This window comes from Homarus americanus, unplaced genomic scaffold, assembly GCF_018991925.1.
Source record: "Homarus americanus isolate GMGI-L3 unplaced genomic scaffold, GMGI_Hamer_2.0 scaffold32871, whole genome shotgun sequence".
In the NCBI taxonomy this organism is placed as follows: Eukaryota; Metazoa; Arthropoda; class Malacostraca; order Decapoda; family Nephropidae; genus Homarus; species Homarus americanus.
Genome location: NW_024748870.1, coordinates 4,513,771 through 4,540,530, shown reverse-complemented (window position 1 = coordinate 4,540,530; position 26,760 = coordinate 4,513,771). Strand labels below are relative to the sequence as shown.

The window sequence follows — 26,760 nt, the reverse complement described above, 5'->3', positions numbered from 1 at the left end:
AGCAGTATTCACTGGTCATTTTCATTTTGTAAATAAAACGTTACGATTCACAAGTGCCAGAGGATCATATAAATAAATGAAATATTGGTGCACTACAATACGTCATCACGCCGGATCATAAATGCTGTTGTTTATGGAAATTTATATTACACTGGATTGTACACCATTTCATGGAACACTCCTGAAGTCAGATAACCCTCTCGTCAGAATTAACTATCCCGTTACTTTGACAGCTGCAAGCCACGCCACCACTTGCGAACACCACGGCGGCCAACGTCAACTAACTGGAGACAGCATGCATGTTCCCTCGACCGTGGCGCGCTTTGCCAAGATTTTATTTTCGCGTTCACTTTAGCACTCTCTAGAAATATAAATAGATATATTGATATCTCCAAAATATATCATTTTGATCATTTTAGTTAAAGTTACATTGATCACAAGTGTAATGAAAAGAGGATGTCCAAATTACGAAAGTGAAAAGTGGGGAATGATATCTTTCTCACCTGCGATTCAGCTGGTTAGCTCGCAGGGGGGACTAAGATAGCGTGTGGGTTATCTAGGTTCAAACACCGCTTGGGTATGAGCACTTGTCATCCACTTTTATATCTCAGAGTCTAAGCTTTATTAATGTATATTTTCGATACGAACAACCAAACCTAACTCATTAAAAACTACAAAATCCTGTGTAGTTGGACGAAGCTTCGTGACCGTGACCGATACCAGGGAAACAGAAGCAAAATTTTTGTTCAATTCACACCAGCATGGAGTTTTGGGGCGGCAGGACTCTTTTTAAAACAATCAAATGAATGTTTTTCTAACCATCACTTTGACTCTCTGGTGCGCAGCCACGACATAACGCTTTGACTGCAATATTCAGTCATCTCTGAAAGATAAACCAGCCGGAAGTGAACGATAGCTAACGTAACCCGTAGCCAACGCTGCTCCTTCATGCCTCGGATGACTCACGCACCTAACACAACAATTATTAAAAGAAAGAAATGAGGTGTCATTCACAGTTGCATCATTACAAGGGCAACGCACAGTATTCAGAGTTTGTTCGGGAAAAATGAAGAGAGGAGTGAGGTGAGGTAAATGAATAGAAGTAAGATGAGGAAATAAAGAGTGAGAGAAATGAGATGGGGAAATAGGGACTGAGAGGACTGAGAGGAGGTAAATGAGGGAAAAAGATGAATGGGGTGAGGCGGTGAAGGCCCATAACTACCTAAATTCAAAAACGGTAGTAGGCTAAATTTACTCGCTAAATAATGAAGTAAGAATGTGTCTAATTGCTTCTCATTGGATTTAGTCATGTGAGTATTACACCTAAAATGACTGGAATTGCACCGAGATTCGACCGTAACTAGTAAGTGTGTGTACGTTAGGGAAATAGGAAAACTTAAGGTAAAGTTGAGAATCGGGAACTAGGGCAATGCACGCGCGCGCACACACACGCGCGCGCGCGCACACACACACACACACACACACACACACACACACACACACATCCGGATTAACTAAACTAGTACTTGCTACTACAGGAGGAGGTGAAGGTCATAACACATTCGCGGGTACCAGACAGTGTTAAGCGACCAGTGGGGGAGAAGGTCGACCACAGGTTACTCGACCACGGTAGAGTGAGTCATACAGTGGGGGGTGTGGGAGAGGAGGCCGGTCTAGGGAGGCCAACTGGAGGTGTTTTAGGGGAGGGGGAGGAGGGGGCTGGGCAACTGGTTGGCCTTGACCCAGCTAACACACACACACACACACAGAGCCTAAAAATAAGAAATCGGATCACATGAAGATTAGGCACACCTGCTTATTTCAACTGATGATTAACCCCTTCACTAATGGACGCCCTTTAATATTTTATTTGACTATCACCAGACGATTTAATTAAGCGGAGAGAGACCCCTCGTACCTAAGAGAAGCCCCTAACGCTAACTTATCTTAATTCATCCTAACCTAACTTTGATTCAACCTAACCTAACCCGACTCAATCCCCAGGTACCATTAGGGTGTTTAATCATATGGTAAAATAAGTTGGGGACTAATGTTCACATGATCCCTAAAACACGCTCTACAGCCTCTACGCTCTACAGCCTCTACGCTCTACAGCCTCTACGCTCTACAGCAGCTTCACTCTACAGCAGCTTCACTCTACAGCAGCTTCACTCTACAGCATACAGCCTCTACGCTCTACAACCTCTACGCTCTACAACTTCTACGCTCTACAGCCGCTTCACTCTACAGCATACAACCTCTACGCTCTACAACCGCTTCACTCTACAGCCGCTTCACTCTACAGCATACAGCCTCTACACTTTACAGCCTCTACAGGATAGCTACACGCCACTTACGGCTGGGAAAACTTCCTTTAAATGGTAAAAGGCAGAGAGAGAGAGAGAGAGAGAGAGAGAGAGAGAGAGAGAGAGAGATATCAAAGTACTAGCTGTCAGAATTGTACAAAAATATACTTGAAATCAGTACAACATGTAAATCAACACCACTAACGCACAAACACAAACCGGACGTGTAAAAACAACAATTATCACTAACAAGGATAAAACCCTATCACTAGTTGGTGCGGGAGGCGGCCATTTGTCGTTAAGGTTATTGAATTATATACGTTATCAATTATTCCACTCTTAGATGTGTCTAGGGTGGAGAAAGAGATACAGAAATCTCAAAGAAGGGGGAAGTAATGTGGAGTGTGGGATAGTGACAAGAGACACATCTAAGACAACCAATAGAAATATCCACAAACACTTTAGTTACGAATCTTAACATCCACGTTGATTCCTTCCGCGTGTCCGAATACATGTAAGACACCAAGTTCATACCTCACACAGTAACACCATGAAGCTGCCATTTATGAATACCTGTTACGAAAATACAACCTTTTGGTGTGTTAATTGGGTGAGAATGTTACCTGTGTGAAGGATAAGTGTTTTTAAAGTGAATGGTAAGAAAGTCAGTGTAGTGGGTGTGGTGTGGCAGCTGTAGGCCCCCTTCCAACCACTGAGTGCTGACCAACCTCTCATCCACCTCCCTGACTCTCTCCATACCTTTACCTCCTTCACTCTCATTCTTTTATTTTCGTCCTCTATCCCATCTCATTCTCCCTCCGTCACCTTCTCTCTTTTCTCCTCCCTCATTCCTACTCTCTCACCTCTCTTTCCCAGTCCCCCATCCTCTCTCCTTCCCCCTACCTGTCCATTGTGTACACACACACACACACACACACACAAAGGTTTCCCAGCGTAGACACAATGGGGAGAGAGAGAGAGAGAGAGAGAGAGAGAGAGAGAGAGCATAAGAAAATAAGGAGTCTGCAATAGGCCGGTTGGCCTGTGCATGGCAGCTCCTGTCGAGAGTTACTACCACTCTCTATCATCCATGGATCTATCCAGAGAAAGTGTAGCCATGACTCACCATCACACACCTGAGTCATGGCTGGTCCTTCAGTCTCACACACACGATAACCTAAGACTGATAGAGAGATGTTTGGAGACGGTGTCCTGCCTACCACTGGGGTTTGTAACTTGGATACCAACTTATGTGTGTTGTCCAGAAAGTTTTAGGAGGAAGGCGAGTGTAATGACGCTCATGGAGGAATAGAAGGAGGAAATGGACATATGAGAGGCGGAAGTGTCATGTTCCCGGGCAAGAATTTTCAAGACACTCATCTATGCTGTAAATTGAGATACCGGGTTCCCACAAGACTCTGGAATCATTCTCATATTGCATGCACATAAAATCGCTAATAACTTGACCCTCTTCCTCCTCCCCGCCCATTATTGTACGCAAACTGGTCTTTTCGCACGTAAGCACACGTAACATCCTATTAGTATAAAGTTACAGATCATATTCTTCCTTCAGCAGTGGACACGGAAGCCTTGCAGCAGTATGAAAGTTAAAACTTGTAATAATAATGGTAGGAAACGTGCGGTATGTACTAAATCTACCCCCTGGTGCGTATATCACCATGCTGCTTCACCAAGATATAGATTCAAACATATCCATAATCCATTTACTCATAATGTCCTCTTGCGAAAGAACACCTCACTTAGAACATGAATTCATACCCCTCTCATCCTATTGTAACGTTAATATTTTCATCTGGCTGTGCTAGACGATTACACTCAGCTGAGGAAACCCGGTCGGTGTTGTTAAAGCGTTATCCTGCATTGTAATCCCCGGCAACTGATATATACTGTACTTTCCGTCCTCACCCCTAGTATCCTCACTCTCCCTCTTTAGCGAATGCTTCGAATTCACACTTCAGAGTTCACACCTCAGGGAGAGAGACGATTGGCAACGCTATGTGATAAGCGCAGGCGTGGAGTGAAGTTGGTGAACTGCACCTGTACATGATAACCTTTACCATCGAATATATTTCAAGACAGCAATGCGTCGTGCACCGCGACAACTCTCAAAGATCTACATATAATTTCACAAGTCATTTACCATTCAAAAACATTAAATGAACGAAACATTTCTCTAATCCAACAAATCATTATGATCAATACTCACTACTGAACAACGAAACCCTCATACTGGACTCTAAACAATAGAGGTGCATGTTTACTTCTAATTTAAACCCTTCACTACGGGGACGTTACATTACTATTTTATTTGGCTAACGCCAGACAATTTTGTTAAGCACAGAGGAAGCCCAGTGCACTTAAATGATATCCTGGCAGCAGGCAGAGATCTTTCACATAAGCAGCGTGTCAAGGGGAATATAAATTCTCTCCTTTCTCTACTGACCACAATGACAGGCAGCTAAGCAGGACACAGGTTAAACTGTTCCAACTAGACCCCTGTTGTCACACACAGACAACAGGTATTCACAGTTGGACTAGCAACTTTTAATTGGTTGACTCGCTAATCACTGAGCGAAATAACTGGGCAATCTGGATGGTTCTTGATTGTTTCTGTGCTTTAACAACTAAAGTCTTTAAGCACATGTCTGTACTCTAAATTGTTCCACAATAAAAATCAACGTGAGAAGGCATTTCCTCAGCAGATCCAAGCAGGATGGCAGCCAACATATGTTAACACAAAATTCCTAACCTACACGTGGATGTATTTAAACTGTGCTTATTATCAGCTAATCCAAAAGCCAAGTATTCACTGTATATAATCTATATCATATCACATTTTTACCTGGCGTTATGGACCTCTATGCGAGTGACTAACGGCAGAGATGAAGTACAGCAAAGATGACTAAGTAATCGTTCCTTTGTGTGGACGATCTACAGCAAGTCAAATGGAAAATAACAAGTGGGATGTAATGTCCATTTAACTCAAATTATGAAAATGTATTTTACAACTATTAAAACATCGAAATTTCTCTTACCTGGGAAAGCACTGTTCCAAAACGGGTCTTCTTCATTTTCAAACATTGTTCCTTTTCTTCCTTATGCGTGCAGTTACTGGTGATCTGTACGGCACAAGATACTACGTTGATTATCTTGGTTGTGTACCCGTTATGAGGGATGATTGAAAGTTCACAAGAAATAAATTGTACAATATATATTGAATGGGGGTGCAGCACGTCAGCACAGGTTATGTCCATTTAAACCGTGTTGGTGGGCCAGGGCACTACATCTCATTATACTGCCCAGATTTGGGCACTTCGTCAATGTGGCAGATTAAAGTATGTCTGGATATTTTTTAAACCCTTTTGTAATAATTAAACTTAAAAATGCTTTTACTACAAGCAAATTAGAGAATTCTACAGTAAAGCGAGACGTGTAACCACAAGGTAGACCAGAGGAGCTCGCGGAGTAAATCACTACACTGGTAAGATCACTCGGCCCACTGATACACTTCCCTGGAAGTTCCAGGCGACTGTCACGCTGTGCACATACTGCCCTTGAAAACAGTCACACACACAGCTATGCAGCCCGGATGGAAAACATTGTTTTCTCCCTTTAGTCATACTTATACACACAGTATTTTCTTCTCCATTTTCAATGACTTCAGTAACTCTTGGTAATATAATCATCCCTACTGTGAAAGTGAAATTTTAGGTCGCAGAAACGCTCATAGTGGTTCTCCCGTGTATCACTTTACTGTTCAAAGTCTAACTCGTTAATGGCTGAATAGTCACTGACAACTCAGGTGTATCAGACTTCGGAGCACATTTGACTTTAAAAATAATCAATAATGTACAGAATAAATTTATAAGTAAAAATATACGACCCCTTGAGGTAAATACTGTAAGTACCTCACCATTCTTCATAGAATCTGAACAGGTACATTGCCAACTGGTTGAGCGCGGGTGACAAGCTACGATGATTCACTTACTTGACTTATCACTAATAGTTAACGTGTTTTCATCAATGATTATATATATTGCTTTCATCCGTTAATATGCTAATAATTGTGGTTTATTCATTTCAGCTGACCTTACAATGAAGCTTTGAGGGTTTGTTTTACGAAATCTGATACGATTTAGATGCGAATAATCTAACGACGGGTTGTTAGGTAGACGGGTAGTTAGGTAGACGGGTTGTTAGGTAGACAGATAGAAGGGTAGATAGATGAACAGATAGATTGGTGAAGGTTATAAACAACTCATTACACCTCAAATACCTAAACTTTTTTTTTTGTAGAATTATTTATCCTCTAGTGCTGGAAAGGGTAAATAAACTCTTGTGCTGGAAAAAGTAAATAAACTTGGACATAAAGCATTGGCGAAATATGTATATCATCTAAATTAGTATTAATCCCTTAAGTAAAGTCTAAAGACACATTAACGCGTGGTTACAGGACAGGAAACAGCGAGTGAGCATTAACGGCACTAAGTCCCATTGGAGCAACGTCACTAGTGGAGTTCCCAAGGCTCAGTACTTGGACCATTATTATTTATTATATACATAAACGATATAGATATCGGCATAGACAGCAACATAAGTAAATTTGCTGATGACACTAAAATAGGACGTGTTATTAAATCTGACGAGGACTCCGCAAAACTACAGAAAGATCTAAACAAATTTTTCGAATGGTCTGAAAAATGGCAGATGAAATTCAACGTCGACAAATGTAAAGTACTCAGTATAGGAGATGTAAACAGGGAAACCAGATACCAGATGAACAACGATGCCATAGAGAAATCCGACTGCGAGAGAGATTTAGGAGTAATGATAAGTAGGAACCTTAAGCCAAGTAAACAATGTGTTTTTGCTCGTAACAAGGCTAATAAAGTACTTAGGTCCATACAAAGGAGTGTTAGTTACAAGACTCGCGAGGTCATCCTAAAACTGTATCTTGCGCTTGTGAGACCACACCTGGATTACGCAGTTCAGTTCTGGTCACCGTATTACATAATGGATATAGAATCCTTGGAAAGAATTCAGAGGAGAATGACAAGACTAATCCCGGGCATTAGGAACCTTGAGTATAGAGACAGGTTAAATCATCTTAATTTGCACTCCCTCGAGAGACGTAGAGCGAGGGGCGACCTGATAGAGGTGTATAAATGGAAGTCAGGGCTAAACAAAGGGGACATTACAAAGGTACTCAAACTATCCAACCAGGAGCGAACTCGTAACAATGGTTTTAAGTTAGACAAATTTAGATTTAGGCACGAAATAGGTAAAACACTGGTTTGGAAACAGAGTAGTGGATGAATGGAACAAGTTACCAAATATCATCATTAACTCGAATAGGCTGAATAGCTTCAAACATAGGTTGGATGCTTATATGAGCAATAGGGGTTGGGTGTAAACGGGACTGCCCAGTATGGGCCAATAGGCCCGCTGCAGTTTCCTCCATTCTTATGTTCTGCAAATGTAAACTTTTTCCTCTATTACAAATAATTTCGTTAAGACTGGTCACGTAAATAACTTTTACATGCTTTCTACTTTAACAAATCTGCTAAACAATGCAGTGGGTTAGAAAGATGTTGATAGTACGAAGAAAACTTGGAAAGGAATGAAAAAGGCTTCAAGAAGAAGCTTCGTGAATCTCTGAACTGAGCTTGGAAGTAATGTCCGCGGATTCGTAAATCTAGCCAGTGTCCATCTGTAATCCAATTCATACAGAGATGTGTGAAGTGGACGAGGGTAGGACAAAAACTACCTTAACCTTACCTAAAGCTAATTTAAGTAAATTTAACCTTATGCCATTGTAACCTAACCTAGGCGGTGGTTAGGTTCGGAAGTTTTGAACTACAGGAATTTACGTGTATGTAATATTGTAATTTTATCGTCGATGGAGAAATCTCAAGTCGCCAGTGTTAGGAGAAAATAATTACCATGTTAAATAAAATGTTCAAGTGCGTAGTATAACTTAAAACTACAGAACAATGAGTCAAATAGATTATTTCGCATAGTTTTCTTTTGAACATAAAATAACGTTATATTAATGAATAAAAAATAAAGTATCAAGTTCATTCGGTCGGCTAGATTAACACTAATTACTTCAATTGGAAATGAAGATGAATACCAATGACCAATTAGCCAACACTTAAAAGATGTACACAGCACAAGAAAACGAAACACTCGCTTCACTGCCAACTTGGCAAATGACAGCTCCAGGAAATGCTTATCTCCTCGTCTCGCTCGTATACAAACAGAAAATGAGAATTTAAATCAACAAGAGTAATTTCAAAGCACTTTTGTAGGCTTCTTTATGTATTTATTGAAAAATTAAACGAAATATATTTGATTTCATAAGACATTTCTTTCGATATTACCGACTCATGGAAGTTTGTAAACTGTGTTCTAATGCCAGATGACTGTATGATGAAACTTGTGGCACAGATTCTGTACTGTACGTACACATTTACTAATTTTATTTATAAAACGCTGTGGTCATTAATTGTCCAGTACAAAACCACTCACCAGTCAAGGTGCAGGTTTATCGTTCTTTGCATCTTAAAAGACATGTACTTAACCTAGAAAATTGTAGACAAACTTTATGGGTACATCGGAATGACTGAGCTAGTAGTTTACGCCATAGCGTACTGTAGTGGACGACGTCCACTACAGTACCATTACCAGATATTCCTTGCAATGATGTTACTGTAGTCGTAAAAGCAGTCTCACCTGTGTTGGAGTTCAGTGTCCCGTAACCACTCGCTATCGACGTTCGCACTATGGAGTAGCGAGGGTTCTGGCTTTCATCACTTTCCGAAGTCTTTGTTGCCATTATTCCAATAATTTCCTAAACACAAATTACACTATAACAAGAGACAAGGTTTCACCAGTGTTAGCAGCAGTACAGTTCCCTCGTCTCCGCAAATTGTTTACATCCAAGATTGCGAGCTTTTGAAGTACATATGACAATATAACACAATAAGGGTCTGGATCCCTGGACTCTACTGCAAAAAAGAAACCTTGCTATGGGTAATATGTGCTGTTTGGGAAGCTGTAACGATCTAAATGGCACAGAATACTTGATCGAACAGATGCCCGGGGTACTGTATAGTAGCCCGGTGGGTTTGTTACTGCCTTACTGGACCAAAGACTATATACTCAAGATAGGAATGAGTGTAAAATAGCCGGTAATAATACTAACTGAAACCTCAAGGCACAGTGACGTCATTTTATGTAGTCCAGAATTAGGATGGCGCTGCAGTCGTACTTATGTGACGTCACGTTGTCGTCTGCATGTTTTCAAAATCTACAGCTAAGAATAGCCATTTTATAATCAGTAAAATTATTGATGACACCTTTATATTTCAGTTTAAATTTGTTGTCATAGATACTAAGAAATTCTTCATTTTATTAAAGAAAAAAATTGATACTTTTTGGATACTTCACAATGGCAGCACTGTAGCCAAGACTTCTGGACGCCCAATTCAACATGCCGGGTAGATCGCACCCCTGCGTTATTTGCAAGAGGAGAAAGGATACACATCCATACTTTCATTTTCATCGGTTTCCAAAGGACAGAGATAGGCAACTTAAGTATTTAATCTCTTGTGAGTTACTGTGAAAATATGCAATTATATATTGAAATACATTTCAAATCAGAGACAGCAGCTTCATCAGTCACTCCTACTCACTTGATACGAATTTGACAGGAGTCGCAGATGCCATTGACATTCCCAGAATATGCGTGAAGAACTGTGAGGAATTGCACAAAAGTTATGGAGTGTGCTTTTTTCCCTTCATAATATATATATATATATATATATATATATATATATATATATATATATATATATATATATATATATATATATATATATATATATATATACTAATGTTACTCTGATATTAACTGGCAGCTCTGAAGAGTGGAACGTTATCAGTAATAAATGCATTAAATAAAGAAAGCGCTCACATAAACTAATGTACAGTCAACGTTGACAGAAGTAGGTCCACGACTCACCTCTCTTTATCTTTCAGAAATCGAAAGAAAGAAAGGTTTCTGTTCCAAGGAGTTGCTAGAGAAATTTATTGCTGCACAGTACTGGGGCCCCATAGCAGCTGCTATAAAGAAATGCACAAAACAAAAGAAAATAGTGATTTCACCGAATTTTTCGTCTTCCTCCCTTTATGCATTTCCTAATTATTTAGTTTACTTCCCAGCCGCTTGACGGCGCTACTTTGGGTGGTGAGCGCGTTCGCCCGCGGAAGTGGGCTATCCTTCTATAATATTAGAACCCTTGGCGTCCATGAACTTCGTTATGTAACTGTAAAGTCATTTCGGGTTGAGTCAACACCAAGGATTGTCTTGGTCAACACCATTGCTTTTCTCAACAGTGCTTAAGTCGCATTTTACTTGGTGAACGCTTTAAGTAGTGTGTTTTATTTACTTAAAATGCAGATTATTATAGTCATAGATAATCTGCACATTGTAGCATAATAGTGGAGTTTGTGTGTGCTATTTGGCATAATAATATATAATAGTGTGAAACCTTAGTGAGTGTTGTGATAAACAGCGAGTGGTAAGCTCAGAATCTGATATTTATTCTCTTCATTAAAATCAAAATAGTACTACCAACTTACATACTGTAGTGAACCTGTCTTTTTTTATTTTTTTTTTTTAGGAATTGCAGTACAAAACAAAAAAGCAAATGTTAACCAGCCATTCAGCCATCGTGTAATACTTGTAATATATTCTTTACAGGCTGAACATGAGCTGTTCCGTTCTTCATCACGTGGAGGTGTGCGTGAAGGAGGAAAACAATTTACTGCGTCTTTTAACACACGGATTTGGATTCCATGTGTTCGGCCGCCGTGTGACCCCCTGTGCCTCTACATGGGCTCTCAGGAGCGGCACCTCTGTGTTCACCGTCATCAAGAGAAACCGTCTCGTAGGCTGTGGGAGGTATCAAAGTTATGGTTTTGCTGCTGAAAACAATGCTGAAGATAAAGTTCCCAGTAAGAATAAACAAAGTTCACCTAAGGGTTCGAGTTTGCAAATGATGACTACTAGTAGCAATGAAAACGTGACAACCAGATCCCACTGTGGAAGTTCAAGTGGAGATAAACTGAATCTTGATGGAGACAAAAGTAGTCGGTTATACTCCACAGAAAGTTCACAAAACCTTTCTAAACTTGTTTGTTGTAAGGATGCTTCCCTAGAAAAAAGACTTAATGAATATAATGAGCACTGGACTGTGTTTTGCTGCAGAGATGGAGTTATCCATTCACTTGACTCTGTGTTTAACATAGCCTTAGTGGTGAAAGATGTGGACAGTGTAACAGAGAGAGTTAGGTCACGTGGAGGACAGGTACTCAGAGAGCCAGCCAATATATCAGATATGTTTGGTCAAGTCAGGTACTCCATCGTGACTTCTTGCTGTGGTAATATAGTCCACACTTTGATAGATAAAAAAAATTATGAAGGTGATTTTTTACCAGGATATGAAGCTATAAAGGAGTGTTATGGAAATGCATGGGTTGACACATCAATAACAAATGGAGACCGGAAACAACTTTCTGTCAACTGTACTGTACCTGTAAATAAATCTGATTTTCCACCAGTTTTGCAGAATAACTATGGATCCAATGAAATTTTCGAACAAACACTTTTAAACACAGCTGATTCTACATGCTATCCTCAAGGTGGCATCAAACTACCTACAGCTGCTCCGATCTGCACCTACATTGACCATATCACCTATGTCTGTGAAGCTGGAAAAAGTAATGATTTAATTGACTGGTATGAACACTGCTTTGGAATGAAGAGATTTATGACTAATAGGTGAGTACAGTATTTACTGACGTACTTTTACTAATACTGTGCAATAGTTTCACTTAAAAAAAATCATTTTCGGAATAACTTACGTTATTAGTGAAAACTGCGAACCCCATACACATAACCATGGTAGAAAGACAAGGCCCTGCTTTACCGCAATTCAAAATAATTTCACCAGTGACTATTAATTTTTGATGATTATAAAACACTCCATGTAAATATTAAGCGAGAGTAATCTATGAACTAATTCAATGGAATACCCTGGTCGGTGTAAGTAAATAACAACATCTAGGAATTTAAGTTACAGTACTTCTCATAGCCTCATATGTACTGTACTATTACACAGGTATTTAATCAGTGTCCGTAACCTTTGGATCGTATTTCAGATGTTGAACGTAGCCCTAAATACTTATGTTATACTGTAAGGATTTATTACACTACCTAATTGTTAAGACCACAACACTACCCAACTAAGGTGTGCATCCATTCCTGGTCGCCAGGCGGGCATTATTTTATTGCGGCGTGACTTTGGAGCTCTTGTTTATGGATATTCTATCGTCTATCAGGTCCATACACAATTTTAAATAATACTGGTTTTTGTTGGGGTTTAGGAAACTTCAGCACCAAATTTTGGGCACTAGAAACTTAGCACCAGAAAACTTCAGCACTGGGAGTTTTTGGAATCAGAAAAGTTAGGCAATCAGGATTTTTGCCACCAGTGAAGAAGATAAATGAAAAAGAAAAGTAATCAGAGACGTGACCGATCGCCCAAGCGGCTAACAAGCCGATTAATGGCGAAGAGAATAAAAGTAAAAGTAAAGTAAAAAAAAGTAATCATCCAAAATTAATAAAGGGTGAGGATAGAAAATTGAAAATTAAGATTTCTAATTTTTGGTGCCGAAATTTTCCCAGTGTTGAAAATTCAGTGCCGAAGTTTCTTTTACTTTTATCCTCTTCGCCACTGATCGGCTTGTTAGCCGCTTGGGCGATCGGTCACGACTCTTTTCCTTTATATTCTTCACCAAAAGGTCGGCTCGCTAGCCGCCCGACGTCGGTCACGTCTCTGTCACGCACTGTTGGCAAATACTGGGCATGCACCGGCTCCTGAATGTACCTGAACCCGCTCCAGTGTTGGTCAAGTCTTCTCTTGAAAGAGCTCACACTCGGTGCCGTCACAACACTTTCTGGTGGATTGTTCCAAGAGTTTACAACCCTCACTCCGAAAAAGTTTGCCCTCACGGTTTTCCGGACTTGCGGCTTCTTCAATCTTGAGCTGTGACCCCTTGTGGGGCGAGCGTCCGCCAGCTCCAAGTAAGGACACTCAACTGAGTAGTGCCCCCTGAGATGCTTATAAACCTCAACTAGGTCCCCCCTTGCCCGTCTGTAGTATAAGCTAGGCAAGTTCAGGCGCTCCAATCTCGCAGGGTAGCTGAGATGCCGAAGTGCAGGCACCAGCTTGGTGGCCCTCCTTTGAACATTTTCAACCAACTGACAGTCCCTAGCATATCTCGGGGACCAGATGGGGTGACAGTACTCCAGATGGGGAAGCACTTCACTCCTGAAGTACTGTCACCCCATCTGGTGCCGAGATAGTCAGTACTGATGTTTCCTACATTAATTTTTTTGTCTGGGATCCCTGGACCAACTTTAATTAGGCAAGGAAGCTGGTGCATCTGGTTGCTTTCTTAATGTGGACAGATCTCATGGCATGGCCTCCTTTTTCAGTCATGTGGCCAGTTTACCATGGGAGAAACTTAATCACCATATGGTTCTCTCCTGAACTAAAGTTATAATTATTTATATCTGGTAATCTTACTGATTTACTATGAAGTGGTATTCTTTTAACTTTACTATGAAGTGACATTCTTTTTAACTTTTGGGAAATAAACAATTCTAAGTTTAGGAGATAATTTTTCCACATTATGCCGAAAACAAAGTTTCTGACTTACTAGTAACTCGAGCGGGTTGTTCAAATTCACTTCTTTTGTCAACTCGTCCGAGCTATTTAGTACATAAGCATTTAAGCTACTTAATAATCTTGTATTTTGTATAAAGAACATTTACAGGTATACTTAATTTCATTCTACAAAACTATATTTACATTTGTTGCGTTGCTTTTCTTCACCATAAGTGTACAGTAAACTTATTACAATACAGTGATGTCTCCGTTAGCTGGAACAATTGGTGCAGAGCACTTCTGGGAAAGATAATTTTCCACGTAACGGAGGATTATCTCAAAGCCGGAAAAAAAATTCCTCATCCCCATAATTTTCCGGGTAACAGAAAAATGTTCTTGGAAGTTCTAGAATTACCCATTACTGTACGTCTTCTCTCGGACCCAGAAAAATATCCCTGATCCCAGCAATTTTCCGGTTAACGGAAAAATTTTCTCCGAAGTTCCAGAAATTGTCCATTACATCATCTCTCGAACCTGGAAAAATATCCCCATCCCCGGAATTTTCCGGGTATCGGGAAAATTTTCTCAAAACTTTCTGGAAAATTTGCCCCTCGGAAAATCATTCCCAAAGCCGTAATTTTCCGGAAAATTTAGGCTTTGGGAACGATTTTTAGAGAAAATTTCAATTCCGGCTATCAGAGAGTTCCAGGTTTGAGGGATTCCGTCTAATGGAGATATTACCGTATTTGCTAAACGGCCTCAAAGTGTAAAAATTGAGGGTTTATGTTATGTAAATTATGCTCTCAAGTAATATGTTATATTGTGGGGTAGCTCATATTTGTGTTCACACTCAGGATGGGATGGAGAAAGGAAACTCACAATGTGCTCTCTGTATACATGTTGTATTGGATGTACAATGCAGCTTGGTGCTGGGAAGTGGCAGCATGGTTACAAGCGTGATGTAGAGAGAACTGGTTGGTGAGGATGCTCAGAGGAGGACAGCTTGTGGGTCGCCGGCGGGAGCGAGGGCCGCCAGGCAGTGGCGGAAGAGGTGTTGCTTGCTTGCTGGTTGGTGTAGGTAGAAAAGAGAGAGGTCACCACGAGGTCAGGTCTTAAATAGCGGAGGTAGGCGTGGCTTAGTAGTTGACCTACGTCATGTAAGGCGGCGCTGGTTGACCTAGACCACGAGGCATGCACTGCGGAATTCATGGGATCGGCTACTCAGCGACAAACAGCGTTTGTAGGGGAGAAATCCACTACAATACTCCCTCCATGTGGTGTAGGAGACTTGTTGTCTGCAGGGTTGCATGGCACATGTGAGGCAGAACGGGCGGTGCATGCCACATGTGAGACATAACGGCGAGGGCGTAGATGAGCTTGCCGCTAGTGGAGGCAACTGTCTAGACACACAAGATCTGTGGAAGAAGAGAGGGAGAAAGAGGGTTGTGGAGGCGATGAATGTTGTGCTTCACTCGCAACAGGTACAGAGTCGTCAGATGAGCCTGCTGGGGTGTGTGGGCCTGGGTCAGGAGCAGGGGCTGCGTCAGGAGGAGCGGCAGGGGGTACTGCTGGGCCAGGGGCGGCGTCTGAGGCAGGACTGGTGTGCTGGGGTCGGTAGGACGTGGTGCTTGGGGCAGGAAGAGGAGCTGGTGTCTGCTTAGAGAAGCAGTGCTGCTCTAGGGTGTCTAACCTGCGGTGTAGAGACAATAGCTGTAGAGCCGATGAGAGCTGCTTCTGGGTGGATAAGCCAGTCTTCCATGTTGCTTGAAGACTGGGAGCTTGATCTGTTTCTCCTCCATCCTGTGTGAGTGCGAATCTCCGGGGGTCACCATTTGTGGGGTTATGAGATGTTTGTTCTCTCTCAGGATGGAATGGAGAAAGGAAACTCACAATGTGCTCTCTGTATACATGTTGTATTGGATGTACAATGCAGCTTGGTGCTGGGAAGTGGCAGCGTGGTTACAAGCGTGATGTAGAGAGAACTGTTTGGTGAGGATGCTCAGAGGAGGACAGCTTGTGGGTCGCCGGCGGGAGAGAGGGCCGCCAGGCAGCAGCGGAGGAGGTGTTGCTTGCTGGTTGGTGTAGGTAGAAAAGAGAGGTGTCACCACGAGGTCAGGTCTTAAATAGCGGAGGTAGGCGTGACTTAGTAGTTGACCTCCGTCATGTAAGGCGGCGCTGGTTGACCTAGACCATGAGGCATACACTGGGGAATTTGCGGGATCGGCTACTCAGCGACAAACAGCGTTTGTAGGGGAGAAATCCACTACAATATAACTACTCATGAACTCTTGCCTTTAGGTTGATGATTATTATATTCACCCCATGTGTCTATCTTATAGACAAAATATTTCAGAAATGAATCACCAAACTTTGAAAGCATTGTGACAACACCAAGTGTGAGCTCATTCAAGACCAGACTTGACCAACACTGGTGCAGGTTCAGATGTATTCTGGAGCCAGATATACTTTTACCTTTATCCTCCTCACCACTGATCGGCTCGTTAGCCGCTTGGGCGATCGGTCATGTCTCTGTTACGCACTGTTGGCAAGTACTGGGCATGCACTGGCTCCTGAGTGTATCTGAACCTGCTCCAGTGCTCACCAAGTCTGGTCTAAAAGAGCTCACACTCGGTCCCATCACTACACTCTGGCAGATTGTTCTAAGAGTTCACAATTCTCACTCCGAAAAAGTTACCCCTCACAGTTTTCTGGGCTTGCGGCTTCTTCAACATTGAGCCGTGACTCATTTGTGGGGCAAGCGTCCGCCAGTATATTCATTACTTGCTAACAGTGTGTAAGAGCGACATGACCGAACGCTCAAGTGGCTAACGAGCTGATCAGTGTTGAAAAGGATAAAAGTAAAAGTAAATTTTTTTTTTTTTTTTTATACTTTTCAGACAGAAAAGGTCAGAGCAAAATTCTCTACAAGAAGAGCTAGTGATCAAGTAACCCCTTTCTTAACCAAATTATTTTCAATATTGATTTTTCACTTTCCATGTTAGTTGTTTTTCCTTATCTAACGTTCTCTTTGAACAGCGAGGAGACTGAGGATGGATTTGTTTTGGGTGGAAATATTGGGTTGCGCCTCAAGGCCCTAGAATACTGGAGATGTGCTGAGAAAGGCTTGGCTGCTCCCAATGCTTCCATCAATGACTCTTCGCTAAAAGTTGTAATTGCTGAGCCTCTACCAGATGTCAGTAAGTATGACAATTTACAATTTTAGGTTTTGTACAGTACTATATGGTATGAGACCAGGTTAATTAATTATATTTTGTCAAGGGATATTTTGAAGCTCGGTACTGTTCCTGATTCCACAGCTTGAGCTGGTAGACTGTTACATTAGTCTACCACCCTCTGTGAAGAAATGCTTCCTTATGTTAGTTCTGAACTTCTGCATGATAACTTGGCGAGCTTGTAGTTATATCCCCGTGTGTTGATGGTGCATGACATCACAAAAAATGGCCAGTGTTCACATTTTCTCTCCCCTTTCAGATTTTTAACATTTCAGTGAGATCTGCTCTATTGCACACCAGCGAAAAAATTATTCGGCACCCTTGTCATATTGTATCACGCCGTAAGGGTGCCGAATATTTTTTATTGGGTTTACAACTTATTGGCACACATCGGGATGGCCTCTCTGGCCAGTCTGTACTGTACACCCACTAAAAAATTATTTGGCACCCTTACGGCGTGATACAATATGACATGGGTGCCGAATAATTTTTTAGTGGGTGTATCTTGTCTGAAAGGTTGTTAGTTCTAAGGCCCTCAGTCTGCTTGGGTAATAGATGGTTTAGTTTTGGAATTACTTTGGCTCCCTCTACTGTATGTTGTACCCTTTTTATGGATATTAGATCTTTCTGGAGGTAGGTTTCCATGCCTGTATACAGTTGTAATCCAGACAACTACAACGTACCTGAGTTTTCTACAGTTGAAGAAGCAAAATGCTTTTTACAAAATAAGTTTGATTGTTTCTTATCGGACAGGCTGACCCATGATTATTATTGTGTTGACCCTTCTGACCAGAAGCAGGTTGACCCCAATGTCATTAGCTATCACCTCTCAGAGGAGTGAGTTGATAAGTGTTGACCCTGACCTTACTGTCAGATCTCAGTACGGGGAGGGGATGTTGGGCCCAGCAAGACCTTGTCTGTTTCTTTGATGATGACAGAGTTGATAAGTTCTACTGACATGCAAGAAGGTTACCTTACTGTCAGGATTAAAACTAAAACTAACACTGAACCTCAGACTACCTTTTGCTATTTTTAGCAATATTTCTTTGATACTACATGATAAAATGGAAAAAAAAAATTAAACAAACAAAAGTCAGTAATTACGTTCGGGAAGCTTCCCTGTGGCTGAGTGTGTGGCGTGACAGGCAAATAGTCACCCTGGAACCTGATAACCCGTGCTGGGCATTTAAAGAGTGGCGGGAAAAGGCGCGCGTTCTGAAACGTCACCCGGGGCACGCAAGTCGGGCGTTCCGGTACGTCGCCCGGGGTGTAAGGGTTAAGGATAAGTAGTTATATACATTTAAATTGGTCGATCTGTAACACAATACTGTAAGTAACTTTCACACGTCACTATCATCATTACCCCTTGATTCACATTCTGATGTATCATAATCGGTACAGCATTATCACTATTATCGATGTCACTAATAACGGCAGATGTGAATAATTATCTTGTGAGGACCCTGTGTGTGCACCGGCGACACCCCATGATACAGCTCTCCTCTAGGCCACAATACCAGTCACCAGGACAGTCACTTCTGCTCCAGCACACTTGTTAACTGTAAACAACAGTTAACCTTACTTAATACCTAACATCATTTATTACGACCACTGGATGCAAATTAATATACAGTACTTTACTATGATAAAAAATCCACATTGGAGACATACCTATTAGTCAATGTTGCTGAGCAAAATACAGTGGAAACACTCTCCCTTTCCACTCCACTAGTAAGGCAACCCATGCTGCTTCACTCACAGCTGCTGTGTGACTCCTGCCACCAACTCTTACCTAAACTCTGCAAACAACTCAAACTTATACACCAACTAAACCTAAGTGAACCATCACCAAACTAATGAAGCCTCAAAGTCCTGACTGACTGAGACATCGATGTGTTGGCATATTTATTTACAAACAAGCTATCTGGGAGTTCAAGGAAGCATTAGATTTGAATTGGAGCTGTTTACAGATATACATATTTGTGAATTTGTTTCTGACCTCTATTCTTTCATTGATCATGTGCTAACTACACTCTTTCATGTATACATGTAATTCATCTGTCAGATTCTCTGATTTTTTTTTTACTGTACTCAACCGTACTTCAATTTATACAGCAATGCTCACTAATTTCTTGACAAACGTAAATATGTGGGGTTACATCACAAAGATCTCAGGCACCCGATTATTATTCACAATATTTCACAAGGTACAAATTGTGCCTTCAAAACATTCTCAGAGGCATCTTCAATTCTTCCTTTATATTAGATAAGTGTATTCTTAGGGCTGCACACATGGATAATGGCATAATTCATACATTTCTTGGCACATCTATATTTTTTATTTAAAAGATAAATACTAGTGTATATACGAATTATCAGTACTCCTTTGTGTGACAATTCTGCGACTCGTTTCCCATACAATGGGGCATTTTAATATTACCCTGTACCCAAACTGTACAACGAGAAAATGACTGTATTTACTTAGCATGCAGTTTTAATTTGAAACCATAGAAGATAGCTAGCTACAGTAACTAATCCCTCAGTACTGTACAAGGTAATCTCGGTGACTTGAGTTCACTGCCGGAGTTGCAAAGTTCTTCGCGTAAAATGTTTCGAATGTTGAATGTATGTTTTGCGGAATCTGTTTCGTGTAAAGTTGATACCTGTCAACGATGTGCCATATGTCAGTGCTGTATACAGTAATAGTATGCATATACAGTACGTACCTGTACTGTATAGTAATGTATTGAGATGGACAGTGTGTGTGTGTGTGTATGGAGAAAATTAGATCACAACTTTTGCCAAATGAGTACAGTAATGTGAAAGTACTGTACTGTACAGGTGTACCTGAATATTTGAAGTGTGTATCTGTAAGAAATGATATTGTTCAAAACATTTGATGTTCGTGTGGAAAAAATGCCCTTACCTCCCTGTTTAATGAAATAAACATCAGCTTTCATTACCAGTCTGGTGACATTTAAATGAAACATTACAGTTTTATGATCCAAATCTGTTTTTCACATGAAGGACATGTGTGTAGACTGAGAGTTGAAGCTTTAATCAAAAGAAAGGTTCATCCAACACTTTACCAAGCAGTACATGCCATACATTTGAAATTAATAATACTAAAAGAGGTTCCATGTTAATATTTTCAGATATCAGCCATGTTGACACTTTCCTTCAAGCACACAAGGGTCCCGGAGTGCAGCACATTGGGTTACACTCTCAAACTATGACAGCCACTGTCAAATATATGAATGATAATGGAGTAGTGTTTAGGAAACCTCCAGCAGTTTATTATCAAGAGGTGAGTTTTGCATTCGCTATACACTGCTGTATAAAAATGATGATGTATCTGTATACTGTAGCAATATGATTATTTAAAAGTCTGCAGGCCAAGAAACTAAACAGATTGGGCTTTGAAATTTAGACATGGGAATCATCTTTACTCAACAGGGTATCAAACTGGAAGAAATTGAAGATACAGGCCATGGGGAGGAAATTGAGCTATTCCGAGAACTGGGAATATTATTGGATACAGAAAAAGATGTCTTTGCAGATAGTGATATGCCTGGTCAAAAAAGGTAAGCAGTAAAGTACTAAATGAAGTGTCACAAAGGTAGATGAGGTGTGTTTCGAATGAAGTCATCAACATACTCTGAGACACAGCATCGAACTATGATTAGTTTAATACAGTAACTATACTAAAGATTGATTTCTTGAACTTTAAATATTTGAGTGCAGGGATTGAAGTCAGTATACACTGAGCATATTGAAAAATAGGCCATTGTTCATATTTGGTTTAGACAGGTGATCGGTGAAAGTGTATTGTAGTCAAATTAAACTACATATTGTAATTACAATTAAATATTTAAGTTTACTTTTTATTTTTAATACTATTGCAACTTTTTTGCAGATACCTCATGCAAGTGTTTACCAAGCCAATCTTTGAAGAAGACACATTTTTCTTTGAAATCATCCAACGTTGTGGTGCAACTGGCTTCGGTGCTGGAAATATTACAGCTCTTGCAAAATCCATTGTACTCTCTCAGCAACAAGTTGACAGCAGTAACCTTTAGACTTTTAATATTGAAGTATACACAATTGTTTTTTTTTCCAGTATTTATCAATAGACTGAGATCCATTTGCCACTGAGATATGTACTATAATTACAGTATTAACATATCTTACCAGATTTTTCAAACAAAATTCAGGACAGAAGTACATTTTCAAATGCTGTCTTGTTCACATATACTGTTCTTGGTGATTGAAACTTGCCCATTGATTTTGGGTAACAGTATTTGAAAGCCTTGAAGATTATTTTCATTAAATTAAGGCCGATAGATTTCATGACCCTGGATAATGGATAAATTGGGCTTTGATAGGAACTGATGAAGATGCCAAAGTGGGAGTCGGCTGGTATTACAGACTTTCATATACCTGTACTTTATACAGTAGTTATAGTGCTATGTACTAGCACACTGTCGTTATCAGTCTTAACACTTTAATTTATTGATTTTTGTGATTTATTCTGGGATTTTAGGTAATTGGTTCCAGCTCACCGAAAATTACATACAAAGTAAAAAAAAAATGCATTAAAGTACACTTACTTTGAGGTGTGTATGTAGAAGGCTCCTGGTTGATGATGATGATGGGAATTAGAAGTGCGGGTGGAGGAAAAGGGAGAAGAGAAGGAAGTGGGGGGCAGAAGAGATATCACCCCATGCTTGATGCTGTCATTTCACCCATAAAATTTTAAGTTCACTAGGTGTAATTCAAGATTATTTTCTTTAAATCAACACTGCACAGTATATTGTCAATATGTTAAATAAATTTCAGAATGACCAATAATTGTAATATAAAAACGTAAAAATAGTTTATGTTCAAGAGAGCCACAAGCAAACTGTTACCTCCACTGACCAGAAATACAAACTGCCGCCTTTGTGGGTGAGTCAAGTGGCTGATTGGCGCACCAAAAACTAGTTCCCTGTACTGCAATTATGTTAATTAAGTGTTAAAATGACTAAAAAAAAATTATTTAAAACTTGGAAAATTATTGAATAGTACATCCTTCTTGATATTTACTCCAATTTCAACGAATGTTAGCCCTAGAACCGATTTCTGTATTGGCGGACTAATCTTCCAGCTGGTGAGCAAGCCAAAGCATGTCGAAACATTTTCGTAAGAATTTCGTTAACCGAAATTTCGCTAACCAAGGCGTTCGTTAACCGAGGAACCACTGTACACAATATATTAAATAATTCACAACTGTAAAAAAAAATAAAAATAAACTGATCCACTTTTTCATAAAGTACATACTATTATTTTATATGAAAAGTGAAATGGGTTCAAGAGGTCTAACAATATGATAGGGACAGTGCAGATACAGCATACTAAATATGGGTACTTATATACTGCTGGTTCAACTAGAGGTGCACGGCAGCACAAACCAGCAATCTGTAGAACAGGAGGTGAATGTTGTATACTACAGTAGAAGTCCAAAAATCCGGACTACTTGGGGATTGGGTCGGTCCGGATTTTGCCTTTTTTATATCATAAATTGTAGACTTTCCAATGTTGTATGTTTCCATTAGAACAGTATTGCTCACACCACGTTCTATTCTAATTATTTAAAGTTTGTCACTCAATTTCAACGTGTTCTTCTTTCTCTTCACACAACCAAGTTTATCTACTTTAGGTGCCATTATTATGGGCTCTGTAAATGGAAAGAGTAGGACTCAAAATTACATACAGTCAGTTCTGCTATAACGCGTTAGTTGTATTCTTGTAAAACACCGTGTTATAGAAATTCGCGCAAAAGAAATAACGGGTTATGGAGAAAATAGGGTTAGGTGCAGATTACTCGAAATAAAAAAAAATTTAGTAGCTAGCCTAACACAAAGGATAGCACAGTCTAAATAAATGTTAGTCATATCTAATAATGAAATCATACAGTAAATGTAATACTTTACCTTGAAAAAATATGAATATAACTTGATGGGGCAGAAGGGTGATTTTGAGGTTGATAACATCGAGCTTCTCCAAGTGTTATAGCCTTTCTTTTACGATCATCACCAGGAATGCGATCACCAGAACGCTTCTTGGAGATATTCTTCTTTACCATATTCACAGTTAATACCACAAAATTGGAGAAATAGTAAGCAAAAATTGCGTTACAGCAAACAAGCGTTCGCTTTTACAAATATCGTTCCTCTATTCATAAATCGCGTTAGAGCCAATTCGCATTGTCAAAGCACGCGTTATAGCAGAACTCACTGTACGTTGTCAGTTTGATTGCTCGTTTTAAAGTGGCGACAGCGTGGTCGCTGTGCAGCTGTGGCGCTCACGCATGCGCTCATACACACAAAAGTCAGCTAAAAAAAAAAAATTTGAGTTTTCGAAAAGTCCAGATTCTCGGGTGGTCCGGATTTCTGGCATCCGGATTTTTGGACTTTTACTGTATATAGTATCTATGGTATTTGGCTGCAGCACCTCTAATTACTATATCCTTTAAGACAAAAACAACCCAAGTGCTACATCAGAGGCTGCATGTTACATAGAATGCAAAATGTACATAATTTTGATAATCTTGCATGACAAGTTCCTATGGTCTGTTCATTTAGGATACAGTATATAAAATAAGAGCTGTCCACATTGTTTCATGTGGGTTTGTGATTGGCTACCATGATAATGACCACAGCATAGTTGGGGAACAATTAATTTACAGCAACTTGCTATTATCATGTAGTCTTTTCCTTGTTTGACAGTATTGAAATGACACAAATACAGTACTCTTCACTTAACACAATATACATGCATCCCTAAACGTTAAACGTAAATGTAAAGTGAATAAAATTTCCCTTTTAAGAAATAAAAGAAAAAGTGGAATGCATGTGTAAAGAAGAGTGGGAGAATACTGTACTAATTTAAAAGTTTACCACTTAATTGTTCACAGAATCCATCTACGCCATGTTAAAAAATTAAACATTGATACTCACTATACAAATGGGTTATGTTCCTAAAAAAACCCATTCGTTGAGTGAATTTTCATATAGTGAATAAAAGAACATGTGGGAAAAATAGGGGTCCGTGTCTCAATGGCAAGAAACCCCCAAGATCATACCCCAAAAACATGAAAGCAGTTCACAAACAACAAAAAACCTACCTAACTAATGATACACAATAGTACACAACAGTACTGTAATTTACTACCTAAAACATTAATAAAATACTGTATAACTTTTATACATTACCTTATGGGAGGGAAGTCAGGGCGACAAAAGAAGCTGCCAAACCAAGATATTTCCCGATCATTGTAGGACCATCACCATGTTCATGACGTTTTATAACTTCCAGCTTGGTTTCAAAAGTTTCGTATTTTCTTTGGTGTAGGACAAAGGTTCAGCAGAACGCTTGGATGTCATTACGAACGTAATAATGAAAGGTTGGCACAAATACACACAGGCAAAGAGAGATCACTTCACATACAATGAATGATGGAAGGAAAGATGCAGGCTTGTGAGGGCTGCTAATTAATTGCATTATGACGAAAACGTACTGTATAGTGTGAAGTGTTTCCTAAATAGTTAATTGTTTTATGAGAAATTTGTGTTACCGGTAGTTACTGTACAGTATCATGCCAAATCATGTACTGTACTGTACCTGTTTAGGAAAAAAAAAGTGCCTTTATCCTCTGTGATTAAATAAGATGAACAAAGGAATTGCTTTAAATTGCCAATCAGTAGTGCCTGATTTGGGAAAATTATGACACTAAACTCTTGAGGCCATGCTTAAGTCTCATACTTTTTTTTTAAGCATTGAAATGCATTTCAAAATGTTTCATACATTTTATGCACACTGTACAGTGTACAGTTTACTGTATACACAGTGTATGACAAAAATGTTTTACGGTATTAGATTAATTTGTTTGGCACTGTATTACGTACACTGTATTGACAATGTCACATTTTTTTTAATACAGTAAAACCTCGATAAATCGGACCTCAATATATCGGAATTCGCTTTTTTCAGACAGAGATGCTCTGGTCACCAGAAAAAAAATGAAAATTAAATAAAAAAAATCATATGAAATGAACAGCACTTACTGAATACTGTACAGTGGTCTAATCACATTTGCTATAGGCCGACTGAGAACTAAGACACTTGAGTATGAAAGCACGCTGCAGCTGATCAGGTGTTGCTACATTTGTCAGGTTTATTTATTTATTGATTCAGTATTTTATTCTCCTATGATTGGTCTTATGGTTTATGGTTCATCAAGATTAATATAACATCTTCACTAAAAGAGACAAAATAAAATACTGTATGTAATTTGTAATATGACTTGGAAATAAAACTAAGCTGTATCAGAAGGTTATTTACTCAAGATGCATTTGTGAGAGCTTTCAGTAGACCAGCTTACAACAGGGGTCACTATAACACACTGTATAGTATAGTATTTGATATGACGATACCTTCTTAAAAATTTTATTCACTACCTTTGAGTGTTATATGCAGACTCAGTTTGGCTACTTGAAAACATACAAAAATGATTAATGAATAAACCAGGGTATATGCAGGTACATAATATTTTACGCTACAATATTACTTAAGTGGTGATAAATACACTGCAATATTATTTACTCAGTGATGATAATACACATCTGTACTGTACTAATTTACTAAGTGTTGAAGACAGACATTGTTGTAAGCCAATCAACTGTTTACTCTTTGTAAACAAATGAGTATGAAATGCTTCATGTTCAGTGTGGAATTCATTTTTCAGGAAAGCCGATTCTCTTCGGATAATATTTAATCGACCTGGCACCAAATGATCCTAAATTTTATGAGAATTGTGGTGGAATTGCATAAAGTGTTAAAGGAATCTTGTGGGAGATAGGGGGAGGGAGCCACCCACCCATGCTACCCCTCTCCCAGATAAACATTCGTCTTCCACATACAATACAGTCAGTTCTGCTATAACGCGATAGTTATGTTCTTGTAAAACATCATGTTATAGAAATTAGCGTCATAGAAATAACAGGGCTTATGGAGAAAATAGGGTTAGGTGCAGATTACTACTCGAAATCAAAAAATTTTTAGTAGTTAGCCTAACACAAAGGTTAGCACAGTCTAAATAAATGTTACATTCATATCAAATAATGAAACCATACAGTATATGTAACACTTTACCGTGAAGAAATATGAATATAACTTGATGGGGGAGAAGGGTGATTTTGAGGTTGATAACATCGAGCTTCTCTTCAAGTGTTAGCCTTTCTTTTACCATCATCACCGGGAATGCGATCAACAGAACGCTTCTTGGAGATATTCTTCTTTTCCATATTCACAGTTAATACCACAAAATTGGAGAAATAGTAAGCAAAAATCGCATTACAGCAAACAAGTGTTCGCGTTATACAAATATCGTTCCTCTATTCATAAATCGCGTTAGAGCCAATT

At 39.6% G+C, this 26,760-nt stretch overlaps 2 protein-coding genes across 5 annotated transcripts in view; one reads left to right on the top strand and one right to left on the bottom strand.

Moving 5' to 3' along the window:
• The window catches only part of LOC121853179 (phosphatidylinositol 4-kinase type 2-alpha-like), a 65,157-nt gene extending 59,734 nt beyond the window's left edge, over positions 1 to 5,423 (bottom strand). Inside the window, exon 1 of one of the 2 annotated variants that reach the window (XM_042347152.1) lies at positions 5,363 to 5,423. In XM_042347152.1, the coding sequence (XP_042203086.1) occupies positions 5,363 to 5,408 (46 nt within the window). In that variant the 5' untranslated portion in view covers positions 5,409 to 5,423. Of the gene's footprint in view, positions 1 to 225; positions 277 to 5,362 lie in introns of those variants that run through there. The other variant, XM_042347151.1, reaches the window with a different exon arrangement.
• Positions 1 to 21,947, top strand: part of LOC121853178 (4-hydroxyphenylpyruvate dioxygenase-like protein) — a 48,514-nt gene extending 26,567 nt beyond the window's left edge. For 2 of the 3 annotated variants that reach the window (XM_042347146.1, XM_042347148.1), the window contains exons 2-6: positions 11,095 to 12,174; positions 17,102 to 17,262; positions 20,454 to 20,605; positions 20,755 to 20,882; positions 21,215 to 21,947. In XM_042347146.1, coding sequence (XP_042203080.1) covers positions 11,102 to 12,174; positions 17,102 to 17,262; positions 20,454 to 20,605; positions 20,755 to 20,882; positions 21,215 to 21,377 — 1,677 coding nt within the window. In that variant the 5' untranslated portion in view covers positions 11,095 to 11,101 and the 3' untranslated portion in view covers positions 21,378 to 21,947. The remainder of the gene's footprint in view (positions 1 to 11,094; positions 12,175 to 17,101; positions 17,263 to 20,453; positions 20,606 to 20,754; positions 20,883 to 21,214) is intronic. The other variant, XM_042347149.1, reaches the window with a different exon arrangement.
• Positions 21,948 to 26,760: the final 4,813 nt, after the last annotated feature.